Genomic DNA, 19,134 nt, shown 5'->3' with positions numbered 1-19,134 from the left:
AGCGTCTATGCGTGCATCAACTGTGCGGCGAAATTCTTACAATCGTACATGCAGCGCCCTCTGCATTTGAGCGCACGAACTAAATTATTAAATTGAATTTCTGTCAAACCAGCTTTACCTTGAATATTGAGTTATTTTTTTAACGTTTTATGTCAAAATAAACAGCGTGGAAAAAATTATATTTCAAATTAAAAGTTATATTTCAAATCTCGCGTATAAAAATATGTCAGATAATCCTAAATCATGCTTGAGATAAAATTTTTCTTGCTAACTTAACACACATTTAAAGTCAGATCTATGAAACTTAATACTTATACAAATCAATGCTCACAATAACATTGAACTAACTTCTGTAGGGAAACAAAATGGCATCACTTACTTTAATAGAACAAAATAATATGTTTTGGCTTAGTCTTCATCAACCGCACGTATCAACCGAATCAAATAACAATCCTCTTGCTTATTTTGAATAATTGCTTTGAAAATGGTATACTCAAGATCTTCATACTCCCCATAATGCAAAGAATCTACACATAAATATGATTAAAAACAATTTCTTACAGTTATTCATAATTCCTTACCTTGCGTTAATTTGCCTCTTAACACCAACGGCGGAGAATTCATCATTTCATCTGGTATCGCCTTAATCTGATTCACATTGAAAGTGGTGACCTTTCCAGCATCAATAAAACGCACCTTCGCTTTATTGCCATTCACCTCAAGTGCCTCCACACGAGTCCATTCATCTTCATACCATACAATACCCAACTGTCCGGGAACTAAATCCTCTAAGTCCTGCACATGTTTGATCTCCGCACATATTTCCAACAACGCTACAGAATCATTCATAGTGCTTGGGCAGAAATAAATGTCTCCATCATCAGCGACATGAAACACCACCATGGAAAACTCCTCGTTTAATTTAGCAGTCATCTTCGGCAAATCTTGAATAGTTTTTATCTTTACAGCGTCTAAATCCAGCAATACTTCAGAGAGGCATCCTGAATTGGTTTGCAAATCAACAACGTCATCCTGTACATAAACCACGTCGAATTTCTTCGTGATGCAATTAGTAATATATTGCAACGCGTTCGGTGAGTAATCTTTGTCTTCAAAGTATCTCAAACGTGCTTTGATCAATGTAGGGCCAAAAATGGCCACCGGTGAGAAATTAAACAAAAGATTTAATGAATTTGTTGGAATTAGAGTAGTCATACCAAAATAGTCTACATGTTCGATGGAAAATCCGTGCGGAGAAACTTTTTTGACAATGGAACGACGATATTCTTTGTCTACTTTATGAAAAACATACTGTCCGACAATAGGAGGCTTCTCTAAAGCATCAACGCCGGTCTGTGCTAATTTCTCGTTCATTTTTGTAATCAACATGTGTAAATCTCTGCTACGAAGGTAGAGAATCCCCGCATTGAAAGCAACAAATAATATCTTAGAGTTGATTTGTACAGATGGCATTGTTGTAGGCAGAGGAACTGTGTAGATCTTTTGCGGGACTTTTTCAATAACTTCAATTTGTTCTGATTTAGATGAAGCTGTAGATAATGGTAACCAGCGTGTGCATTTGATGAGAGTTTTGCTATCATTATCAATAAGCAAGTTCTTGCCGCTGACAGTTTGAATAAGACCATCATCAACGGAAATATTCTGTAAAATTTCCAGAAATATAAAAAAACCCACAAAAAATGAATAAATATTGATAACTAACCGCGACAAATGTGGCCGGCGCTTCACAAACACATAAAAATTCGTCATATCCAAGCAATTCATCAGGAACTTCAAAAACTGCATCCACATCAACGACTTGCCCATATTCTAGAGCTGCAACTTTGAATTTACCTTCGTCTAACAGTTCTAGGATATAAGCACGGCTTATTTTCTCATCGTCAAGTTTTACAATCACCAATTCTCCAATAGATCTAAAAATATACATTTTATCAAGAAAAACATCACTCAATACAAAAATTAAAACACTTACGGCGTTAACAATTCATGTTTTAATTTTGCTTGAGTAAGTAGTTCATCAAATGTTACATTTATCATTATGTACCCAATATAAGTTGTTTCCGAAGTTTTCCGAAGCACTTGCACCAATATTTCATCATTGACATTCATTTTATCAACATAAACACTAAAAAATCATGTTTTGATCAACAATATTGTGTATTATTAGTTTACTTACACTCCTTTTGGATAATCAATCAATTTTTTTGTTTTCATGGGAGTAGACTTGCGTGGAATACATTTTGGTGAAACAGTTTCAGGTGTGGTGGTGTTTTGAATTGGTTTAGAATCACCATTCGGCTTCTTATTCAATTTTAGAAGTAATTGACGCGGTGTCAATGGATTTTTAATACCTTGTTTCTTATTGGTTGTATTGCCATTCATAATAGGGTTAGTTTTTGACTTGGCAGAAGTCACTTTATCAGAAGATGAATTATTAAACTTTACTGGTGTATTATTATTCATGTTATTGCCATTGTGAGAATTCTTACTGTTGGACACACTTTTAATCGATCCAGCAGGAGAAGGCGATGTTAAAGATTTCATGTTAGCAAATTTTACGTCGATGCACACATTATTTTGTATCTTTTGATCAACATTTCGGATTTTCATATAGATAGCAGCGTGTACTTTTAGAAAGTCGCGCAATTCATCAAGTAACGCACTAGAAGTTATATATTTAAATAGTGGTAATATTTATATATCAATAAGAGGTCTTACGTTTGTGATTCTTCCGCAGAATATAAAATGGCGCCGCATCGCTGTGCATCTGAAACTGATATAAACATTTCTGAAGAATTGTTCTTCAAGAGACCAACTGGTTTTCCATTAACGTCAGTCATTACTTCGGTAATGACTGTATTGAAGCCTGCAGGCGTCTTCAAGTCAGAAGGCATAATTTCATCAAATTTTATGGAATAGATATTGTTCCTTTTGACTTTATCAATTAATAATTTAACAGCCCTACAAATTATCATGTTATATTGGGGTTATCAATGTATTCCGTGTTTTCTTACTCAATGTCTTTATAGTAAATTTTGCCAAAAGATTCAAGATAATTGAGATATAATTTTGTACACTTTACTTGCATTAAACTCTGAAAGTACTGATGGAACTCTTGCTACAAATAAATTATGTGTTGTTAGATGCCCAAGAAGTAAATGAATAACTTACGTATGCTGTCCGATCATCAAATGTGGGTATTTTGGGTGAATAGAACTTCACATAACAAGAATTGTCAGGACTGTGGAAAGTGAAACATGTGCAGGTTACAATTTTAAAAATGGACGATAACTGGTATAGGACCTGTCCACAACACATACACACATTCAACATGCAAATTGTTCGAATGAAATAAAAATGTGTTTGTATACCTGGCCATTGCAATGGATTTCTTTGTGCTGCACAAATAACATAAACAAACAAAAAACGTGATGCGTGCCTCAAGGAAGGCAGACGGCAACTGAACACGCACAACTGCACAGATCAACCAAACCTAATTTCTAACCTTACAAAACAATATTTTTACCCGAAAGTTTAAATTGTTTTCTTTAGATTATAAACCGCGTTATCACCGAAAATGTAGTATGCTATGGCTGGTGAAGATAAAAACTCGTGTGAAAAAAGATTCAAAGCACAAAACCCAGATCAAATTACAAGCATGCGCAGCAAACGTTTGGTTTCTGTTATTGTAATGTGTTAAACTGTTGTTTTGTGAAAAATAAAAATATGAACAGAAACTAATATTTAGCAATGCATTTATTTCTAGGACGTATTCCAACTGTAGATCATTTGCAAATATTCAAAAGAACAAATTTTAAGTACGCTCAGACAACCATATGACTATGTTTTGACCTTGCGATTACGATTACATCCTAAATATTAACCTCACTTTGCCGATTCATGAATTTCAGTTCAAAATAAATTCCTGATTGGTAAAGCAGAATGTTTCAAATGCAATGGCTGCGGAGACTTGTCCGCAGACATACGTATCCAATGACTCCAGAATACGCCGGCGAGTGGAAGCAGAAACTCTCATACTTATACATGTTTCTTGCCTGGAATGCCTTTGGAATTGTAGGCTACAACATGGCCACAGGAAAAGCCAATTGGGCCACATTCCATGGCCTCCCAAAAGAAGAGGGAACAGCTGGTAAAACATCATTATTTAAAAATTAATTCTATAATACATAAGGTAAACATTTGCAATAATTCAATATTTTTACAGCTCAACAATGGACTAAATCACTAGGCATAAAGCAAGCAACAGTGTTCAAAATTTCAGGCACACATGTGGAGAGATACGAAGTGAACAATGAATTTGATGATGTAAAGAAAGTAGCTATCAAGTCTGTAATCACAAAACCCGAAAATACTGTCACTCAAGAACTTACAAAGTAATTGATGAAAATGTTAAATTATTAGCTAAATAAATGTAGCACAGTTGTAAAATATACACAACATATTATCAAAATGTTGTCGGCGCGGTGGCAATGTTTGATAAATCGATAAAATAGGAACAAAACTTTGCAATGATAAAATCGTATGTTTTAAAAAAATGATAATATTCGCGTAAAAAATACTCAATGATGTCCGGTCACAGCCCTCGAATCTTTTCGTTGCATCTTACACTTTTCCATTTCAACAAATAATGCTGACCTGGAGATAAAACACATTAAGTAAATCATAAAAACAAAAAATAGATAAAAATTACACACCTGTAACTTTCATATCTCATAACAATCATTTGCAACTCCTGCTTGTAGAGTCTTGTTAACATCGCGTTGAAACAATCCAGATCTGTTAATTGGAACATGTCCCAACGCAATTTGTGATCTAACTCCACACGCGCTACAATAAAAATACGGAAAATTTTATTTTTTCATAGCAAATTTTATGGTTTGGAAGATAAACGAACCTTGAAAGTAAATTTTCAACCACGGCGGAATTTCCTCCAATAAATACGGATTAGCTGGTACTAAGACACTGTGTGGCTGATAATGTGTATGCCCCGGCGGACTTAAGTACCTCACATCCGCCTGGTAGTTGAAACAAGGCACCAAACATGGATGTTCATACTGAGCAGTCCTCGTAATGTGACTGTTAACAATAAAAACAATCAGTTATTGTAAATCACTTTCTATTTCTAACGACGATCAAGAAAAACATTAATCTGTGTAATCTTTTGTAAGTTGTACAACAATATTGTATAAATATAGGCTACACTATATTAATATTAATATTATTATCACTTACTTGAAATAATAAACACCATAATGCGGTGAATGTATGCATTGCCACCCAGTTGGCAATCCTTCCCTCTCCAGCGGATGCGACCAATGCGTCGTCTTCGTGTTGTGATCAACATAATACTTCCTGCCCTTGAGTGTATAATCCACTGACCATCCAGGCGGCAATGGCAGCTCTTCCGAGCTCTCCGGTTTTTGTAACCCGTCAGTGCGCTCAATACTATGCCGCAAATGATGCGCAAGACTCTCACCGTAAGTCATACCCTGAGTCTGCCGAAACCTATCGCTTGTATTGCTATAGATCGGCGTGGTGTCCAAGTGACCATGCGCATGAGCAGCGTTCTCGCCGGTATTCTGATAAATCGGGGAATGCGTGCGGTAATTCGATTCGTAATTCTCTGTGAGTGGATAAATCTGATCAATCTCGACGTAGTTGGCGTTACTCGCCGAAGAATTGTCAATATACGAACTGCCGATTTGATTCACGTAAATCGGCTGCGGTGGAGGCGGCGGTTGAGAGTTGATTGTAACTAAACTTTGATTCACATCATTTATGGACAGATTAGTAAGTCTAAAATAAATAAATCAAAAAAAAATTCTTAAAAAATCCGCCATTTTGAATACCTTGGAGATAAATTTGATGCAGATGATGATGGAGTGTACTTTCCTTCATGTGCCCCAAGGCCAACATCACTGATGGTGGTCTTTTGATTACCAAACTTTTGCACAATTGAAGTTGTAGAACTCCTAGCTGATTGAGGATTGTCTGGTGTGGTAAGAGATGGAATGGAAGGTGTGTATTTACCCTCATGTGCCCCCAGACCAACATCACTAATGGTAGTCTTCTGGTTACCAAACTTTTGAACAGTTGTACCAGCTGCACCAGCAGTATGCCAGTTGGATGTTGATGCAGAAGTAGATGCACCACCTTGAGGAGGCAATGATGACCTGTTTAGACCACTCGTCCGCTTTTTCGGCTCAGTCGTCCAGACGTTTATAACTATGACAAACAATTTATAAATACATACATCAAATTAACACCAAGGAGGGTTATGTAATTGCAACAATAAAAGTCGCAACAATTAGCGACTTGGCAGTCTACAGGTTTGAGTAGAACGTCGTTAGATGAAGGCGTGAGCACACTTACTGGAGATTCCAGGCGGGGTGTCCTTCTTAACGTACTTGCCAACGACACCCTCCTTGATGTTGCGCGGATCCTTGCGTCTGGAGAGCATCGCGCTGTCGCGGATGGAATTATTCGTGGATTAGACACCTGGTGGATTGGCGAGGTGGGATGCGATGCTCATCGGCGTTCAGGACTTCATCGCCGGATGGATCGCAGGTAGGTGGCTGTTGGGAGGTAGCTCGGGCGTCTCGGTCAACCCCATTTGTGTTGCGACACTGCACGGAACTGCGCTCGTGTGTAACGGAATTTACGCGCAAACGGTTTATTCGAGACGATGGATCGGATTCGATTGTTGCTACAAATCCAACTCGTTTGAGTTGCTCTTGCTCAGCTGCGTGCGCATGCCTTTTGTGCGCTTACTAATCTTACAAAAATGTACACTACCGGATGGCATTGTTTACGCGCTGGAGATTCATGTGTATTGTTGGTTGCCTATTGTATTACATTCAGATTAAATTAATATTTAATGTTTTATTAATTTAGGAACCACAGCTTTGGCCATTGGGCACCCCTTCGATACAATTAAAGTCCGCCAACAAGTCCTCCACACGCGATTGTTCAAAGCTGTTAAATTCACATTTAAACATGAAGGCATTCCTGGTTTCTACAAGGGATTCGTCCTTCCTGCTCTTATGATAGGTCCATCCAATGCGATATTCTTCGGTTTTTATGGCGGTACAATGCGTTTCATCGGCAAAGAAGGACAGGAAGGCCGTGTGGATCTAACAGATCCAAATTGGGAACGTAATGTGTTTCTAGCAGGTTTGCTAAACAAATTAGCAACCCACCTTGCACTATGTTAACAAAATAATTTAATTTAAAGGAACATTTGCTGGTTTTTGGCAGGTAATATTCACATGTCCAGCAGAGTTGGTAAAAACTCTACTACAAATGCAAACACAGAACAAAAACGTCTGGAAATCACGGTACGAAACAGACGCAAAAGGAATCATAGATTGCCTAATAAAAATATGGCGTGGACCGGGTTTTAAATGGTATTTCAGAGGAATCACACCGATGATGTACAGAGACTGCCCAACAAGTGGCATATACACATTAGTTTACGAATGGTTAGTCAACTGTGATTATGGCTACAATATACTCAATCACAAAGTGGTGAAACAATCATTCGCCGGTGGTACAGCAGGTTTACTCTCGTGGATATTCGTCGTGCCTTTGGATGTGATAAAATCCCGAATGCAAGGTGATAATATGTACAACCCGCAGTTTCGTAGCATGAGACATTGCGTCATGAGCACGTATCACGAACACGGCTGGCAGTACTTCTTCCAAGGTACATGGCCGGTTTTAGTGCGCTCATTCCCATTCAACGTCGCCATCTTTGTAACTTACGAGTTTGTTATGGACATGTTTAAATTGTACACATAATATTAAAAATTGTAGTTTTTTGACTGACGATTAGTGTAGTATATTTTAAAAAATTATCTCTGTATGAACCTACAGAGAAACTTAACTAATTATAAATTGATAATGCGTAAACTTGAAAATTCGAATCATGTAACAAGATTATCGTAATCTTTAAAGGTAATTATCAAGTTTTTCCTCTTACTCTGCTTGACCTGCAGCAGCTTTCTTGCGTCGCGCGCTTCTTTTTTGCGAATCCTTCGTGCTACCAGCCAACAAACCTTGTTTTTTCATTCCTTTTAACTTCATGTCTTTAACTCGGGGTACGTTTCTTTTGCTGCCAGTCAGGGCTTTTTGATTTTGGCCATCGGAGACAATCACGTTGATTTGTCGTTTGTTAAGTTGGGTATGATGCAAGGAAAGTCCCCTCTTTAAAATTAAAACAAATATGCATTAATATACAGAAGATATGTGACAATTTAATGTTTATTACCTGGTATGCTTCTTCAGTACCGAATTCAATATGCGCGAAACCTCTTGATTGCTCTGTACCTTTATGTTTTCCTAGGTGCACCCTGGTTACATTACCGGTCTTCTGGAAATGTTCTTTAATATCTTCCTCGGTTGTTCCATAACTCAGATTACCAACGAAAAGAACATATCGTGTCTTTTTAGGTGACTTAGGTTGACCCTTGTTCTCTTCAGCTTTCTTTACAACTGAGAGTTTCTTTCCCTGTTTGGGTTTTGGTGCATCTTCATCATCGTCACTTTCTTCAGCTTCCTCTTCTTCATTGTCTCCTTCTTCTTCCTCTACCTCATCATCATCTTCTTCTTCATCATCACTTCCAGCTTTTTCAAGTTTATCTTGCCAAGTCTCACCATCATCATCTTCTTCTTTTTCTTTTTTCAGTTTCAAACCTTTGGGTACTTTAGGTTGATTCTTCTGTTTTGGTGCCTTGGGAGGTTTTTCAGCCTTTTCAAAGTTTCCAGTCTCAATCTTCTTCACATAAGCCTCCAGAATTCGTACCTTCCTCTTTGATGAAATAGTTTCCTTCTTGTCCTTTGCAGCCTGAATGTGATCTTTGATTTTGGGCAGCAGTGCCTTTAGTTTAGTGAATTCTTTCTGTTGCACCAACTGGCCAAGTGTAATAACCAAACCTATTCTCTTCCTTCCCTTCTTGTTCTCTTTCTTTATTTTCTTGGCTGGTTCAGCCTGATCTTCTTCAGCAGGTGCTGAAGTTGGAGGAGTTTTATTCTTAACAGCTTTTTTCACTGGTTTTTTCTCATCCAAAGCAGCAGTGCCAGCAAATTTAGGAATATTAACATTGCTAGGTGAGTCCGAATCTCCACTATCATCACTAGCTTCATTCATGACTGGCACCTTGTTCAACTTCTCCTTTTTGTTGCTATTTTGTACTTTACCAACAAATTTACCATTTTGTGATTTGGGGGTCTTAGGGGCACCACCATTTTGTTGTTTAGGGGTCTTAGGGCCACCTGCGTTTTGTTGTTTAGGAGACTTTGGAGTACCGTTGGTTTTCTGAGGCGAGGCTTGTTTAACGACATCCTTGGCTTTCTTGAAGGGAGACTTTGGCTTCCCTGGCGACTTTTTTGCAGCAATAGCTTTGACTGGCGACGCGGTCTTCATGATTATTTATTTTGGTGCAAACTATATGTATACAGAGTAAGTCTAACATCAAAATATTATTGTGGATAGTTTAACTTACTTTATTTCGAAATTTTTGTCGAGCGGAACTTGAAAACACGTGCTTGCGAGAAAACGTGTTCGAGAAGAAGACGGCGCGGTTATGTTTGTAACTAGTGCGGCGTTTACCCGCTTACCCCCACTAGTTATACATAAGCACAGCCAACCAATCAGATTCAAAATAAAAATATCGAAGGCTATGTATTGCCTACATCAGCCTACATAACATACATTACATACACACATACATACATTACCTCTGTTATTATTAACCTTACTAATATAAAATCAGAGACTAAACTTAAATAAAACCAGCAAAAATGCAAGCCAGGGAAGAAAAACAACTTGAAGCTGCATTAGATACAATAATCCAACGTGTAAACGACTTAAAATCATCCACAGCGGCTATGATTTACAAGGTCGAGAACGAATATGAAACGCTCAACTGGCCAACATTCTTAGACAATTATGCCTTATTATCAGGCCATGTAAGTACCCAAAACATCATAAATTCACAATTTTAAAACAAATATTCTTCATATTAGCTGACATCGTTATCGAAAATATTAAGCCACGACAAATGCCCGCTCCTCCGCAATCTCACAGTACTACCACTAATGCTCTCACCTGAAAGAGATGAAGCCCTAGCCCAGATGACAGAAGGAAGAGTATGCACATTCGCTCACGATCTCGTCCCTGACTACCTCCGCACCAAGTTGGAACCCATGGCAGAGTCAAAAATGCTGCAACTGGAACACAAAGCAGCCACACTGGCATTTGACAACTCACAGAAGCAAATTACTGCTTACCAGAAAGTAGTCTCACATGTGTGGGACATTGTGAGCAAAGCCAGAGAAGAATGGGAGGTTGAAGCATCAGCCAGGGGTGGTGCACAGCAGAATTCAAGCATGGCAGATACCAATCTACTGGTTGCAGCTGTAGGCATGGGCAAAGGACTTAAAGTAAACAAAATAATCAATATAAATCATTATCAACAAAAAAATCATTGTTTTTCCTGTTTTACTTGCAGATGATGGGTAATCCTCCACAACCAGGTGTAATGGTTGCTCCTCCAGGTCGTCCTGGAAGCGGTCCAGGTCCAGCCATGTCCCCAGCCGGTCAACCGATGAATAAAGCTCCTTCAGGAATCAAAACTAATATTAAAAGCGCTGTACAAGTCCATCCATACACTCGATAAATATTTACAATTTTGTACAATATTAATTTTATATAATATATTCTAACTTGTATTATTTGTATTTTAATAAAATGCAATGTACATTGTAATCAACAAAGTGTACAATATGATTAAACGTTTCTTTTGAAAATAAAATTCATTTGAAGTCAATTCAAACAAACAAATAATAAACACCTAACTAGTGCAAGAGTTATGCATACAACTAAACATTACACAACAAATATAGTACAAATTAGATATTATATATTTATAATTTTATATATTGCGATATTTTCTTTTCATTTTTTTTTTACTTTTTATAGAGTAAATTGTATCTTTATCTTGTTAATGCCTCACATTTTGTTATGCTGAACTGCGTTTGGTAGAAAAATGTTAAGTACATTCATTCCATTCATATGTGTATGCAACTGGTAGCAGCCATTTTGTTTTGTTTTGTGCAACAAGATAAATATAGTGATAAAGATGTGACAGTGTGTGGGTCTCAATTATTTACAGCCGTTGTAAAGCTACGAAACATCAAACATTTTTCGCCCGCGCTGTGTGGTTAATATGTAAACATATATAAACTTTGATATTTTAACAAAAACAACAAATAATAGTTAGTAGAATATCTTACATGAATGTCACACGGAAATTCAGCAGTTTTGTGCTCGTATTGCAACTGTTTCAAGTAATTTTTTTAAGTTTACATTTTAATTTTAAGTTTGCTTTTGCGTTTAGTTTATACATAGACACTATTTTCAAACGATCTAGTGTTATTTTATCTTAATTTGTTAATTTCTTGTATTAAGAAATGGCAAGTTTAGAAATGTTGCTAGAATCTCGTCAGCTTTGCGTTTAGATTTGAATTGTTTTTTGTATGTGTGTGACGTGTGTGTATATAATTTTGTTATATAGATATTAAATTTTACGTTACATTTAAATCATTGATCCCTATTGCATACAATATTCTTATGTTCATTATTTGTGTGATAACAATTTGTAATTTGTACTCATTGCCAACTGACCAACATTTACACAAACCATTATTATGTTTTTTTTTCTCATCTTCTTTCAAATTTAAAGCTTAATTGTTAATGTAATATCACAATCAATGTATTGCAATCAACAGTAAATCAAAACGTGAACTTTTCTGCTTCAATCTCGCATGTTGTGGGTTTATAATGCAAAAGGCACTTTCCAACTTCACAATATTAATATTAAACTAACAAAATATAAACTTTCCCTTCCAATTTCCAAACAGTTTATAATTTAAGGACGGATTTTTACTTCGTGCGACTCGTCGAATATGCCCATTGTTTCTTTAATTTAAAATCTCTACTAACCTTTAAGTACACGCGTACGATACTAACCATATTTTATGTTTATTTATAGAATATCTATACCTCTAACTTTGTGCGATCCATGAACACACCGAGTCGCTCTTTTGTTTTGGAAACTTCTCTCTTAGAAATACGATTTTTTTTTAGACTTTTCACAAGCAAAATAATGTTGTTTTTAGTTCAATAAAAGGCGTCGTGCAAATGTTGGTCAGGGCGATGAGCATGCACAACCGTTTTTCTCTTACAAATCACTTATGTTTACGCAAAGTGTTTGTTTGCTTGCTCGAATTACGAAGAACGCTTACATGCCTACGACTTAAGGGCCTTAATTTACAAATACACATACGATGATTGTCTATGAAGTCGCTAGGGTGGTGGTATTAATCCGGAGGCAAGTAGCTGAAGAGTTTGAACTTGTTTCTGATATGCGGACGTACGTCTTCTTGCTATTAACATTAAAAAAACATAATAACATAAAATTCCAACATTCAGGGCATAAAAATATTAAAAATTAGAAGATTATTAGAGATTTTGCAGTTTTTCTGTGAATTTTCGCTCAAAAACGTGAATTTAAGTACAAAAATCAAAGTTTTTGATTGAAAAACATGATTTTTTTAAATATTACATACCAATTGAACGAGATCTTCAAGAAATGGTAATAGTTTCATCAATTCTGAATCAGTCCGATCAACAAACCAACTTTCAATCGGAATTCCATTATTCAACTAGAAAAAACATTAAATTACACATCAAGAATACAAAATCAAGCAGATTCATTACCTGATAACCAAATGCTTGTGGTGAATTATCAATGATAATGGTTTTACTGAGATCCCTGCCTAGAATGGACAAATCCTTAATGTAATTCCCATTCACGCAGACGCAGTGCTCCCTGAACAGCCGATACTTGATCCATTTACGCTCCGGATCCAACAAATTCAACAACTTGTCCGCGTATACTCTCTTACTAGCCGTGAACAAAATAACTTCAAACATCCCCGCGACGCGCTCCATGAATTCCCGAAAAAACGGACGCGTGCGCACGTATACAGTGTACGAACACTCTTGAAACAACACCGGGAAGTGAAAACTTGCGTCTGACAACTCCTGCAAACTACAATGTACAAGCGTCTCGTCCAAATCCAGAACAAGACTGAATTCTGGACTGGAGCGCGTTTTCAACGGCAGTGCCGGACATTTGGAACGCATTTCAAACGTAAGCGGAGGTAAATGTTTGATGAAAAAATAAGGATCGAAAGCATCCCAGCCTTCATCGACTTCAGCGTGCTCAACCTGATGTTCCTTTTGTTGTTCCTGCGGCTGTTGCAAGGGAACAACACTTGTAATCATATTCTCTTCATGTGGATTGGTTGAATACATTGTGGAGTAGTCATAGTTAATGTTCATGATATCGCCGTTTCGCGACATTTCTTCATCTAGCAGCGAAGAAAAGTCCTGCGTATTCACTCCGCTCAAATCAATCTGTAGATCTTGATAGTCGTTCTTCATGGTGTAATCATAATAAACGCTATCGCAGATTTTATCAGCGTATACGGATGAATACTGATACTTTTCATCGGAGTAAATGTCGCGATGTTCGCCGACAACTTGCATCGTCTCCGTGCAATTCAGGTGTAAATTGTTGTCGATGTCTATCTTGGAATACTCGATCTCTTTGGGCAAGTTTAGATTCGGCAGGTCAATGCTGCCGAGATTCGAGACTTCCAACATCTCTGTGGCGGTGTTGTTTGTGTGCTGTTCGACTGGCGGTACGACTGATGGCTGCTCGTGGTTGGAGAGCTCTTCGTGTGGTTTTGGTGCGATTTGCATGGACTTGGCGACGTTGGCGTCGACTATAACGTCGTGATGGCATAGGTTCTCTTTGCCGTCGGCGTGCATTTGCAGTGGGACCTTCTTGGCGACGAAAATGGCGGCGCGCCTCGCATGCTGAGCGGACTTTTTGCGCGGCGGTGGCGGCGCACGGTGTTTCTTACTCTTTTTCTTCGGGTAGAGGCTCAAACGCTTCGACAGCTTGCCGCTCGACTTGTCGCTCCTTAGCCACATATTGTGCTATACATATTGACTGCAATCATAATTATATTATCTAGTTTAATCGTTGTTAAGTGATATTAAGCGATACGATTTTAAATTTGGCGGCCATTTTGAACGGCGTTTATCTTTTGTTTATTCAATGACTGAGGAAAAACAAATAATGTCGCGAATTAATTACGTTCGTACATAGCTCGGAAGCGGCATAGTGTTACATTACAACAAGATTATGTGGTTTTTATTAAATTAATAAACATACGCATACCGATTTTACAAAGAAAGTGTTGGTAACCAGTGCTATGCAACCTGTATAGCTGTACGTGTGTATACTGAAACGTTTTATGTTGAACAGAAAAAAACATTTAATATATTTCTAATTGCAATTTTTATCTGATTTAATTTTATTTTCCACGCAAACGAGTATATTAACATTCGTGTTGGTGTGTTTGTGTATGCTGCGCTTTCGACCGCATATAGGAAAGTGGGCGTCCCTAAAACGGCGCGCGTTCCCGCGTTGTCACAAAAATATAAACAAATGCATCCCGACGCCGAAAATTTACAACTACTCATCTCCCAATGTAATATTTCTTTACCCGACGAACGAATGAGATTTGTTGATGCAGGAACAAATGCCGCGCGACGTTTTTCAAACAACATTCGGCGTATAGCACATAGCGTATGTACTTGAATGAAACTAAACTATGAATTGTTGCGCTCGCCGATTGTTGCATGCCGTGAAAATACTACCCGCACGTGTAACACAGCATTGTCAATGAATACAAATAAGTATAAGAATGTATTACCTCTCAGAAGTGTCCAGGACGATTTTTCAAACACCGACGCACATATTCGCTCGCACCTTCCGCTCCCGACGCCACAGCGAAACCAGCATAAATCAAAATGGCGGCACACGCTCGCTATTATAATTTATGGATCCGCGCATGCGCCCACCACGCGCACCTCCATTGAGTGATTCTGACGCGCTTATATGGTTGCATACAGTCAGACACAACAAGTTTAAAGTTATCACGGTTTTATGACACCATTTGTGTGTTTTGATAATCATATTATAATATAAGTTTCCTTTATAATTCTAGACTGCTAGACCTTTCTATTTCCACACAGCGCGCTGAGCAGCGCTGCATTTTCAATCCAATCCAAATCTAGAATAAACAGCGCCCCGAATCCTTGAATTAATTGATACTCAAGCGTGTTTGTACCTTTTGTTATCGCGTCTACTAAGTAGCAAATATAAAACACAAAAAATTAACGCGCGAGTTGAATGATCAGCGCAGCGCACATCTCGAAGAATTCCATAGTGTGGTGACCCACGGCCGAGTTAGGCGTTAGATTTCCAGCGGAAATAATCGGTGTAGGCACCGATGTGCCCATTAAGGCAGCACCGGTGTTCTCCGAGCTTTCATCATTCGACAAACTCTTAAAATCTAACAAATAGCTTTTGTAGTCCACCTGGAAACATAAAAAATATACAAATTTAGTATACAATCAACTATAAAGTGAATTTTTGTTACTTGATAGAGTTGCAGGGACATTTTGACGAATTTGTCGTGCATCTTGCTGCGTTCACGAACACGAACATGATACGGATTGATGACTTTCCATTCGTAACCCAGCGCTTTCATAGCGCGATAAACCTCCATCATAATATCATTCGGCCGACTTTGAGAGCGAATACCAAGATGCCACTTGGCGCGCTTCACCGGTGTACCACGTTCACCAGACGCGGCATGATTCGAGGCAATAACACGATCGCGCAGTGGTGCAATACGTTCCGGATGCGGTTTCAATGGACTGGTACCAAAATCAGCCGGGCTAGGACTCATATTCACCACGGGCGGCGGACTCCCAGCGACGAAAAACTCTTTCAACTCAGCTTTCGCCGCCTCATCCGCAATGCGCTTATTATCAATAATCAAATGATACGCAATCGCAAGCTGATCATGCGCATCACCGCTCAATAAAGCCGTGTGTACCTCATTGTCTTTTACGCCGAATTTATCACAAACCTCATAAACAGCATCAGTGTCAATAACAGAAGAATCCTGTTCGACTGGAGAAGGAAATAGATATGCTGGGCAATCCTTTTGGAACCATTCGTGTTTCTTTATGTCGTCGATAGTGGCGCGTTTCATTGGATCTGTTTGCAACATGTGGCAGAGGAGACTAACCACACTCTTGTTGAGATACTCAGGAATCGGGAAAATGCCGGATTTGATTTTCTTGAATAAAGTTGACACTGCATCATCGTCAAATGGCAATGTTCCACATAATAAGGCATAAAGAATGACACCACATGACCAAATATCTACTTCTGGGCCAGCGTATAATTTTCCAGAAATAACCTAAACACAAATATAGATTTAATAAGTTTATTATTGAAATATATGTGTAATATACCTCTGGAGCTGCATAATTTGGTGATCCACAACTGGTTCTCAAGAATTCCCCATCCATCATCATGTTGCTCAAGCCAAAATCCGCAATTTTCACATGCATATTATGATCCAACAACAAATTCTCTGGTTTCAGATCCCTGTGCACTATCATATGTCTATGACAATAGTCCACACCAGAAATAATCTGTTGAAAGAATCTCCTGGCTTCATGCTCTTGAAGTTTACCATTATTGACAATGTATTCAAACAATTCTCCTCCTGACACATACTCCATGATCATGAAGATGTCAGTAGGAGTACTGATGACCTGGTAGAGTTTAATAATGTGCGGATGTCGAAACAGTTTCAGATTCTGAATTTCGCGACGAATTTTGCCCACGACATCAAGACTCTTGATGCGTTGACGGTTGAGGATTTTCACCGCGACTTTGTGCTTTGTGAGCTGATGCTCGCCGATTTTTACCTTGCCGAATGTTCCTACACCGAGGGTTTTGCCCAAGGTGTAGTGGCCGATCTTCACCAGCGGTTGGATGTCTTGTCCCTCTGGCTTCTCCATTTTATGTTGTTGATTAGGTTTGGTTTTGTTTGGATGTAGTTACCCGACACTTATGTAATTTATGCTGAGCAAACAGCTATTGATGCACATTGGAGGCGATGGGTGGACGTGGACGACGTAGAAGTACTTTAGAATTGATGTGGATCGACTGGTAGGTTTTGATGGAGCAAGGAAATACGTTTTATTTTAGGTGGAATCGAGCAGCTGGTGGACATAAATGTCATCTAATGTCACTTGTCAGTTTATCACCTGATTGTACATGTTGCGATTTTTTTGTAGCACATAGCTTACTAAAAACAAATAAATAGTTTATTTATTGACATTTTTTAATATTAAATTAAAATAAATGTATTTAATTGTATTTTAATACTTTGAATCACATTTTTAAAACTAGAATTTAACTTGGGGATTTTTTGTCCTTCAATAACCTCCAAAGAAAATTCGTTAAATATACAACCAGTAAACCAAGTTTGTTTTCAATTTCTATCCTTAGAAACCGCGTAAACTAAAAAATATAAACATGTTATCAGTAGAAAAACAAATCTTCATACAGCAAATGTTTGCCAGAGGTTACATACTCTTCGCAGATGCTATTCTACTGATAAATAAAATATTAACTGAGCTAAACAAGCTAACAAATGATCCATGCCCCAAAATAGGTAAATTATCACAACTAAATTACTTTTAAAGTTAATTATTATCTAATTTTAGGCGTTAGAGATTTAAAATCTATCATTAAAGAGATAAACACTGCAATCAAACCTGAAGAAATCCAATTAACCATCACAACTTGTGAGGTAACAGGCAACAAACACCTAACACTTCACAGCATAGGACACAATGATATAACTGAACTACAAACCACATACAATCCTCTAGAACTGGCTTACTGGCTACCACTGATGGAGGAAATCATTAAATCTGATACCAAGTCAATGAATAGAATTGACTGTTTGAATTTAATCACCAAATATCAACTGCAGATCAAAATGGAAGATGCTGAGAAGTTTCTGAACAAATGTGTGACAAGAGGATATCTGGCACTGAGCAATGGGTTGTATTATCTTGGTAGTAAAGCCATTTGTGAATTCAATAAAGATTTAAGAACAACTTATGAAGATTACACTCAGATATGTGAACTGTGCTCTGAACTATGCTGCTATGTAAGTTATTTTGCTAATTTACAAACAAATCTTAACTGAATTATTTCTAGGGAAAGTCTTGTATTAATTGTAATAAATTAATGCATGATTATTGCTTGCAAGCTGCTTTGAGTACTAATCAGGAGTGTCCATTGTGTCATGTTCAATGGGGACAGTTTGATTTCGAGCAAGTACAAGAACAACAAGAAGAAGAAATGGAAACATGTGAAAATAGTATTGACAGTGATGAAGAAGTCGGAAGAAGGCAGAAATCACGGTCTACAAGAAGCTCTCAACGCAAGAGGGTTCATTAATGTTATCATTTATGTGAAATAAATATTTTTATAATACTTTTGACTAACCTTGCTGGTTTAACACATCTTTCCTGATCCAATTCGAAGAAAGCAGAGAGGGAGAGAAGAGGAACCTAGAGAACTGCGACTGGACTGCTGGACGATTTAGACCCGACTGAGCCGTGTGTTCACTTTGGACTGGGTCTAACAGCTGCGGTGATCCGCAAAAAAGAGTGGGGGTACGGTGCACGGAATGAGAGTTACTTGTGCATTCAGGGCTCTGTACAAGGGTAGCGGTAGACTCGTGTTCAGAGCACCGTACGAAGCCAGCTGTAGAAGTGACTGTATTCAGGGCACCGTACGAGGCTAGCGGTCGAAGTATTCTGGGCACCGTACAAGGGCAGCGGTAGAAGTGACTGTATTCAGGGCACCGTACGCAGAAAGTGGCGGAGGAAGTTGCATTAGCGATTCCCGCCCTTAATGACTAGGTACTCGCAGTGCGCGACTAATCGGGTACCTGCGCGCCTACCCCCACCACTTTTTGCGGGTCACCCGCTGGAATAAAACGCAAGCCCCCAAGGCGCTTCGCGCTCAGGCGTGCCTGAGTAATCCAGTAGTCCACTCGCAGTCTTTC

General features: G+C 38.2%; 9 protein-coding genes across 11 annotated transcripts; 4 read left to right on the top strand and 5 right to left on the bottom strand.

The window, feature by feature from the left end:
- Nucleotides 1-176: 176 nt before the first annotated feature.
- On the bottom strand, nt 177-3,658 carry LOC135799530 (uncharacterized). 3 transcript variants are annotated; one of them, XM_065312658.1, is made up of 9 exons: nt 3,393-3,658; nt 3,193-3,324; nt 3,036-3,139; nt 2,740-2,982; nt 2,198-2,683; nt 1,994-2,146; nt 1,724-1,934; nt 582-1,662; nt 177-527 (listed from the first exon to the last, which is right to left on the bottom strand). In XM_065312658.1, the coding sequence occupies exons 1-9, from the start codon at nt 3,432-3,434 to the stop codon at nt 409-411; spliced, it is 2,571 nt and encodes an 856-aa protein (XP_065168730.1). In that variant the 5' UTR covers nt 3,435-3,658; the 3' UTR covers nt 177-408. The 3 variants fall into 3 exon arrangements, with proteins under 3 accessions (XP_065168730.1, XP_065168732.1, XP_065168731.1); XM_065312660.1 differs by having other exon boundaries at nt 3,193-3,262; XM_065312659.1 differs by lacking the exon at nt 3,393-3,658 and having other exon boundaries at nt 3,193-3,384.
- A 153-nt stretch (nt 3,659-3,811) lies between these two features.
- LOC135799547 (uncharacterized) lies at nt 3,812-4,492 on the top strand. Its single transcript, XM_065312676.1, has 2 exons — nt 3,812-4,171; nt 4,247-4,492. The coding sequence occupies exons 1-2, from the start codon at nt 3,964-3,966 to the stop codon at nt 4,417-4,419; spliced, it is 381 nt and encodes a 126-aa protein (XP_065168748.1). The 5' UTR covers nt 3,812-3,963; the 3' UTR covers nt 4,420-4,492.
- Nucleotides 4,183-6,556, bottom strand: sav (scaffold protein salvador). Its single transcript, XM_065312665.1, has 6 exons — nt 6,415-6,556; nt 5,892-6,267; nt 5,275-5,838; nt 4,937-5,118; nt 4,737-4,869; nt 4,183-4,677 (listed from the first exon to the last, which is right to left on the bottom strand). The coding sequence occupies exons 1-6, from the start codon at nt 6,500-6,502 to the stop codon at nt 4,602-4,604; spliced, it is 1,419 nt and encodes a 472-aa protein (XP_065168737.1). The 5' UTR covers nt 6,503-6,556; the 3' UTR covers nt 4,183-4,601.
- Nucleotides 6,469-7,869, top strand: LOC135799541 (solute carrier family 25 member 45-like). Its single transcript, XM_065312671.1, has 3 exons — nt 6,469-6,609; nt 6,937-7,215; nt 7,277-7,869. Exons 1-3 carry the CDS (start codon nt 6,567-6,569, stop codon nt 7,840-7,842), a joined length of 888 nt encoding a protein of 295 aa, XP_065168743.1. The 5' UTR covers nt 6,469-6,566; the 3' UTR covers nt 7,843-7,869.
- On the bottom strand, nt 7,539-9,698 carry LOC135799538 (uncharacterized). The gene is made up of 3 exons (XM_065312667.1): nt 9,546-9,698; nt 8,312-9,487; nt 7,539-8,247 (listed from the first exon to the last, which is right to left on the bottom strand). The coding sequence occupies exons 2-3, from the start codon at nt 9,464-9,466 to the stop codon at nt 8,020-8,022; spliced, it is 1,383 nt and encodes a 460-aa protein (XP_065168739.1). The 5' UTR covers nt 9,467-9,487; nt 9,546-9,698; the 3' UTR covers nt 7,539-8,019.
- A 30-nt stretch (nt 9,699-9,728) lies between these two features.
- On the top strand, nt 9,729-10,836 carry MED8 (mediator complex subunit 8). The gene is made up of 3 exons (XM_065312674.1): nt 9,729-10,011; nt 10,069-10,485; nt 10,554-10,836. Exons 1-3 carry the CDS (start codon nt 9,844-9,846, stop codon nt 10,719-10,721), a joined length of 753 nt encoding a protein of 250 aa, XP_065168746.1. The 5' UTR covers nt 9,729-9,843; the 3' UTR covers nt 10,722-10,836.
- Nucleotides 10,762-15,043, bottom strand: LOC135799534 (CTD small phosphatase-like protein 2). Its single transcript, XM_065312664.1, has 4 exons — nt 14,896-15,043; nt 12,824-14,126; nt 12,673-12,768; nt 10,762-12,489 (listed from the first exon to the last, which is right to left on the bottom strand). The coding sequence occupies exons 2-4, from the start codon at nt 14,105-14,107 to the stop codon at nt 12,424-12,426; spliced, it is 1,446 nt and encodes a 481-aa protein (XP_065168736.1). The 5' UTR covers nt 14,108-14,126; nt 14,896-15,043; the 3' UTR covers nt 10,762-12,423.
- Nucleotides 15,044-15,108: 65 nt separating this feature from the next.
- Nucleotides 15,109-17,324, bottom strand: AMPKalpha (AMP-activated protein kinase alpha subunit). The gene is made up of 3 exons (XM_065312663.1): nt 16,511-17,324; nt 15,625-16,455; nt 15,109-15,562 (listed from the first exon to the last, which is right to left on the bottom strand). The coding sequence occupies exons 1-3, from the start codon at nt 17,063-17,065 to the stop codon at nt 15,359-15,361; spliced, it is 1,590 nt and encodes a 529-aa protein (XP_065168735.1). The 5' UTR covers nt 17,066-17,324; the 3' UTR covers nt 15,109-15,358.
- Nucleotides 17,325-17,375: 51 nt separating this feature from the next.
- Nucleotides 17,376-18,557, top strand: LOC135799543 (non-structural maintenance of chromosomes element 1 homolog). Its single transcript, XM_065312673.1, has 3 exons — nt 17,376-17,724; nt 17,777-18,228; nt 18,279-18,557. The coding sequence occupies exons 1-3, from the start codon at nt 17,586-17,588 to the stop codon at nt 18,519-18,521; spliced, it is 834 nt and encodes a 277-aa protein (XP_065168745.1). The 5' UTR covers nt 17,376-17,585; the 3' UTR covers nt 18,522-18,557.
- Nucleotides 18,558-19,134: the final 577 nt, after the last annotated feature.

Source organism: Atheta coriaria, unplaced genomic scaffold, assembly GCF_025399875.1.
Source record: "Atheta coriaria isolate IRGN ID8LTWV9N9 unplaced genomic scaffold, Caltech_Dcor_3.1 hic_scaffold_9_pilon, whole genome shotgun sequence".
Classification (NCBI taxonomy): domain Eukaryota; kingdom Metazoa; phylum Arthropoda; class Insecta; order Coleoptera; family Staphylinidae; genus Dalotia; species Dalotia coriaria.
This window is presented reverse-complemented; position numbering and strand designations above follow the sequence as displayed.

Excerpts from the sequence above, each read along its gene's own strand:
- LOC135799530 (XM_065312658.1), bottom strand. The coding sequence starts at position 3,434 with ATGTTATTTGTGCAGCACAAAGAAATCCATTGCAATGGCCAG. Across the intron at positions 2,983-3,035 it reads ATTTACTATAAAGACATTGA|GGCTGTTAAATTATTAATTG; the intron begins GTAAGAAAACAC and ends GATAATTTGTAG. Across the intron at positions 1,935-1,993 it reads AAACATGAATTGTTAACGCC|ATCTATTGGAGAATTGGTGA; the intron begins GTAAGTGTTTTA and ends GTATATTTTTAG.
- LOC135799547 (XM_065312676.1), top strand. The coding sequence starts at position 3,964 with ATGTTTCAAATGCAATGGCTGCGGAGACTTGTCCGCAGACATACGTAT. Across the intron at positions 4,172-4,246 it reads AAAAGAAGAGGGAACAGCTG|CTCAACAATGGACTAAATCA; the intron begins GTAAAACATCAT and ends ATATTTTTACAG.
- sav (XM_065312665.1), bottom strand. The coding sequence starts at position 6,502 with ATGCTCTCCAGACGCAAGGATCCGCGCAACATCAAGGAGGGTGTCGTT. Across the intron at positions 6,268-6,414 it reads CACCCCGCCTGGAATCTCCA|TTATAAACGTCTGGACGACT; the intron begins GTAAGTGTGCTC and ends TGTTTGTCATAG. Across the intron at positions 5,839-5,891 it reads GCATCAAATTTATCTCCAAG|ACTTACTAATCTGTCCATAA; the intron begins GTATTCAAAATG and ends TATTTATTTTAG.
- LOC135799541 (XM_065312671.1), top strand. The coding sequence starts at position 6,567 with ATGCTCATCGGCGTTCAGGACTTCATCGCCGGATGGATCGCAG. Across the intron at positions 6,610-6,936 it reads CATCGCCGGATGGATCGCAG|GAACCACAGCTTTGGCCATT; the intron begins GTAGGTGGCTGT and ends TTATTAATTTAG. Across the intron at positions 7,216-7,276 it reads ACGTAATGTGTTTCTAGCAG|GAACATTTGCTGGTTTTTGG; the intron begins GTTTGCTAAACA and ends TTTAATTTAAAG.
- LOC135799538 (XM_065312667.1), bottom strand. The coding sequence starts at position 9,466 with ATGAAGACCGCGTCGCCAGTCAAAGCTATTGCTGCAAAAAAGTCGCCA. Across the intron at positions 8,248-8,311 it reads GTACTGAAGAAGCATACCAG|AGGGGACTTTCCTTGCATCA; the intron begins GTAATAAACATT and ends TTAATTTTAAAG.
- MED8 (XM_065312674.1), top strand. The coding sequence starts at position 9,844 with ATGCAAGCCAGGGAAGAAAAACAACTTGAAGCTGCATTAGATACAATA. Across the intron at positions 10,012-10,068 it reads ATGCCTTATTATCAGGCCAT|CTGACATCGTTATCGAAAAT; the intron begins GTAAGTACCCAA and ends TCTTCATATTAG. Across the intron at positions 10,486-10,553 it reads GCATGGGCAAAGGACTTAAA|ATGATGGGTAATCCTCCACA; the intron begins GTAAACAAAATA and ends TTTTACTTGCAG.
- LOC135799534 (XM_065312664.1), bottom strand. The coding sequence starts at position 14,107 with ATGTGGCTAAGGAGCGACAAGTCGAGCGGCAAGCTGTCGAAGCGTTTG. Across the intron at positions 12,769-12,823 it reads CACAAGCATTTGGTTATCAG|TTGAATAATGGAATTCCGAT; the intron begins GTAATGAATCTG and ends TGTTTTTTCTAG. Across the intron at positions 12,490-12,672 it reads TTGAAGATCTCGTTCAATTG|CAAGAAGACGTACGTCCGCA; the intron begins GTATGTAATATT and ends TAATGTTAATAG.
- AMPKalpha (XM_065312663.1), bottom strand. The coding sequence starts at position 17,065 with ATGGAGAAGCCAGAGGGACAAGACATCCAACCGCTGGTGAAGATCGGC. Across the intron at positions 16,456-16,510 it reads CAAATTATGCAGCTCCAGAG|GTTATTTCTGGAAAATTATA; the intron begins GTATATTACACA and ends ATTTGTGTTTAG. Across the intron at positions 15,563-15,624 it reads TGTCCCTGCAACTCTATCAA|GTGGACTACAAAAGCTATTT; the intron begins GTAACAAAAATT and ends TTATGTTTCCAG.
- LOC135799543 (XM_065312673.1), top strand. The coding sequence starts at position 17,586 with ATGTTATCAGTAGAAAAACAAATCTTCATACAGCAAATGTTTGCCAGA. Across the intron at positions 17,725-17,776 it reads TGATCCATGCCCCAAAATAG|GCGTTAGAGATTTAAAATCT; the intron begins GTAAATTATCAC and ends ATCTAATTTTAG. Across the intron at positions 18,229-18,278 it reads GCTCTGAACTATGCTGCTAT|GGAAAGTCTTGTATTAATTG; the intron begins GTAAGTTATTTT and ends AATTATTTCTAG.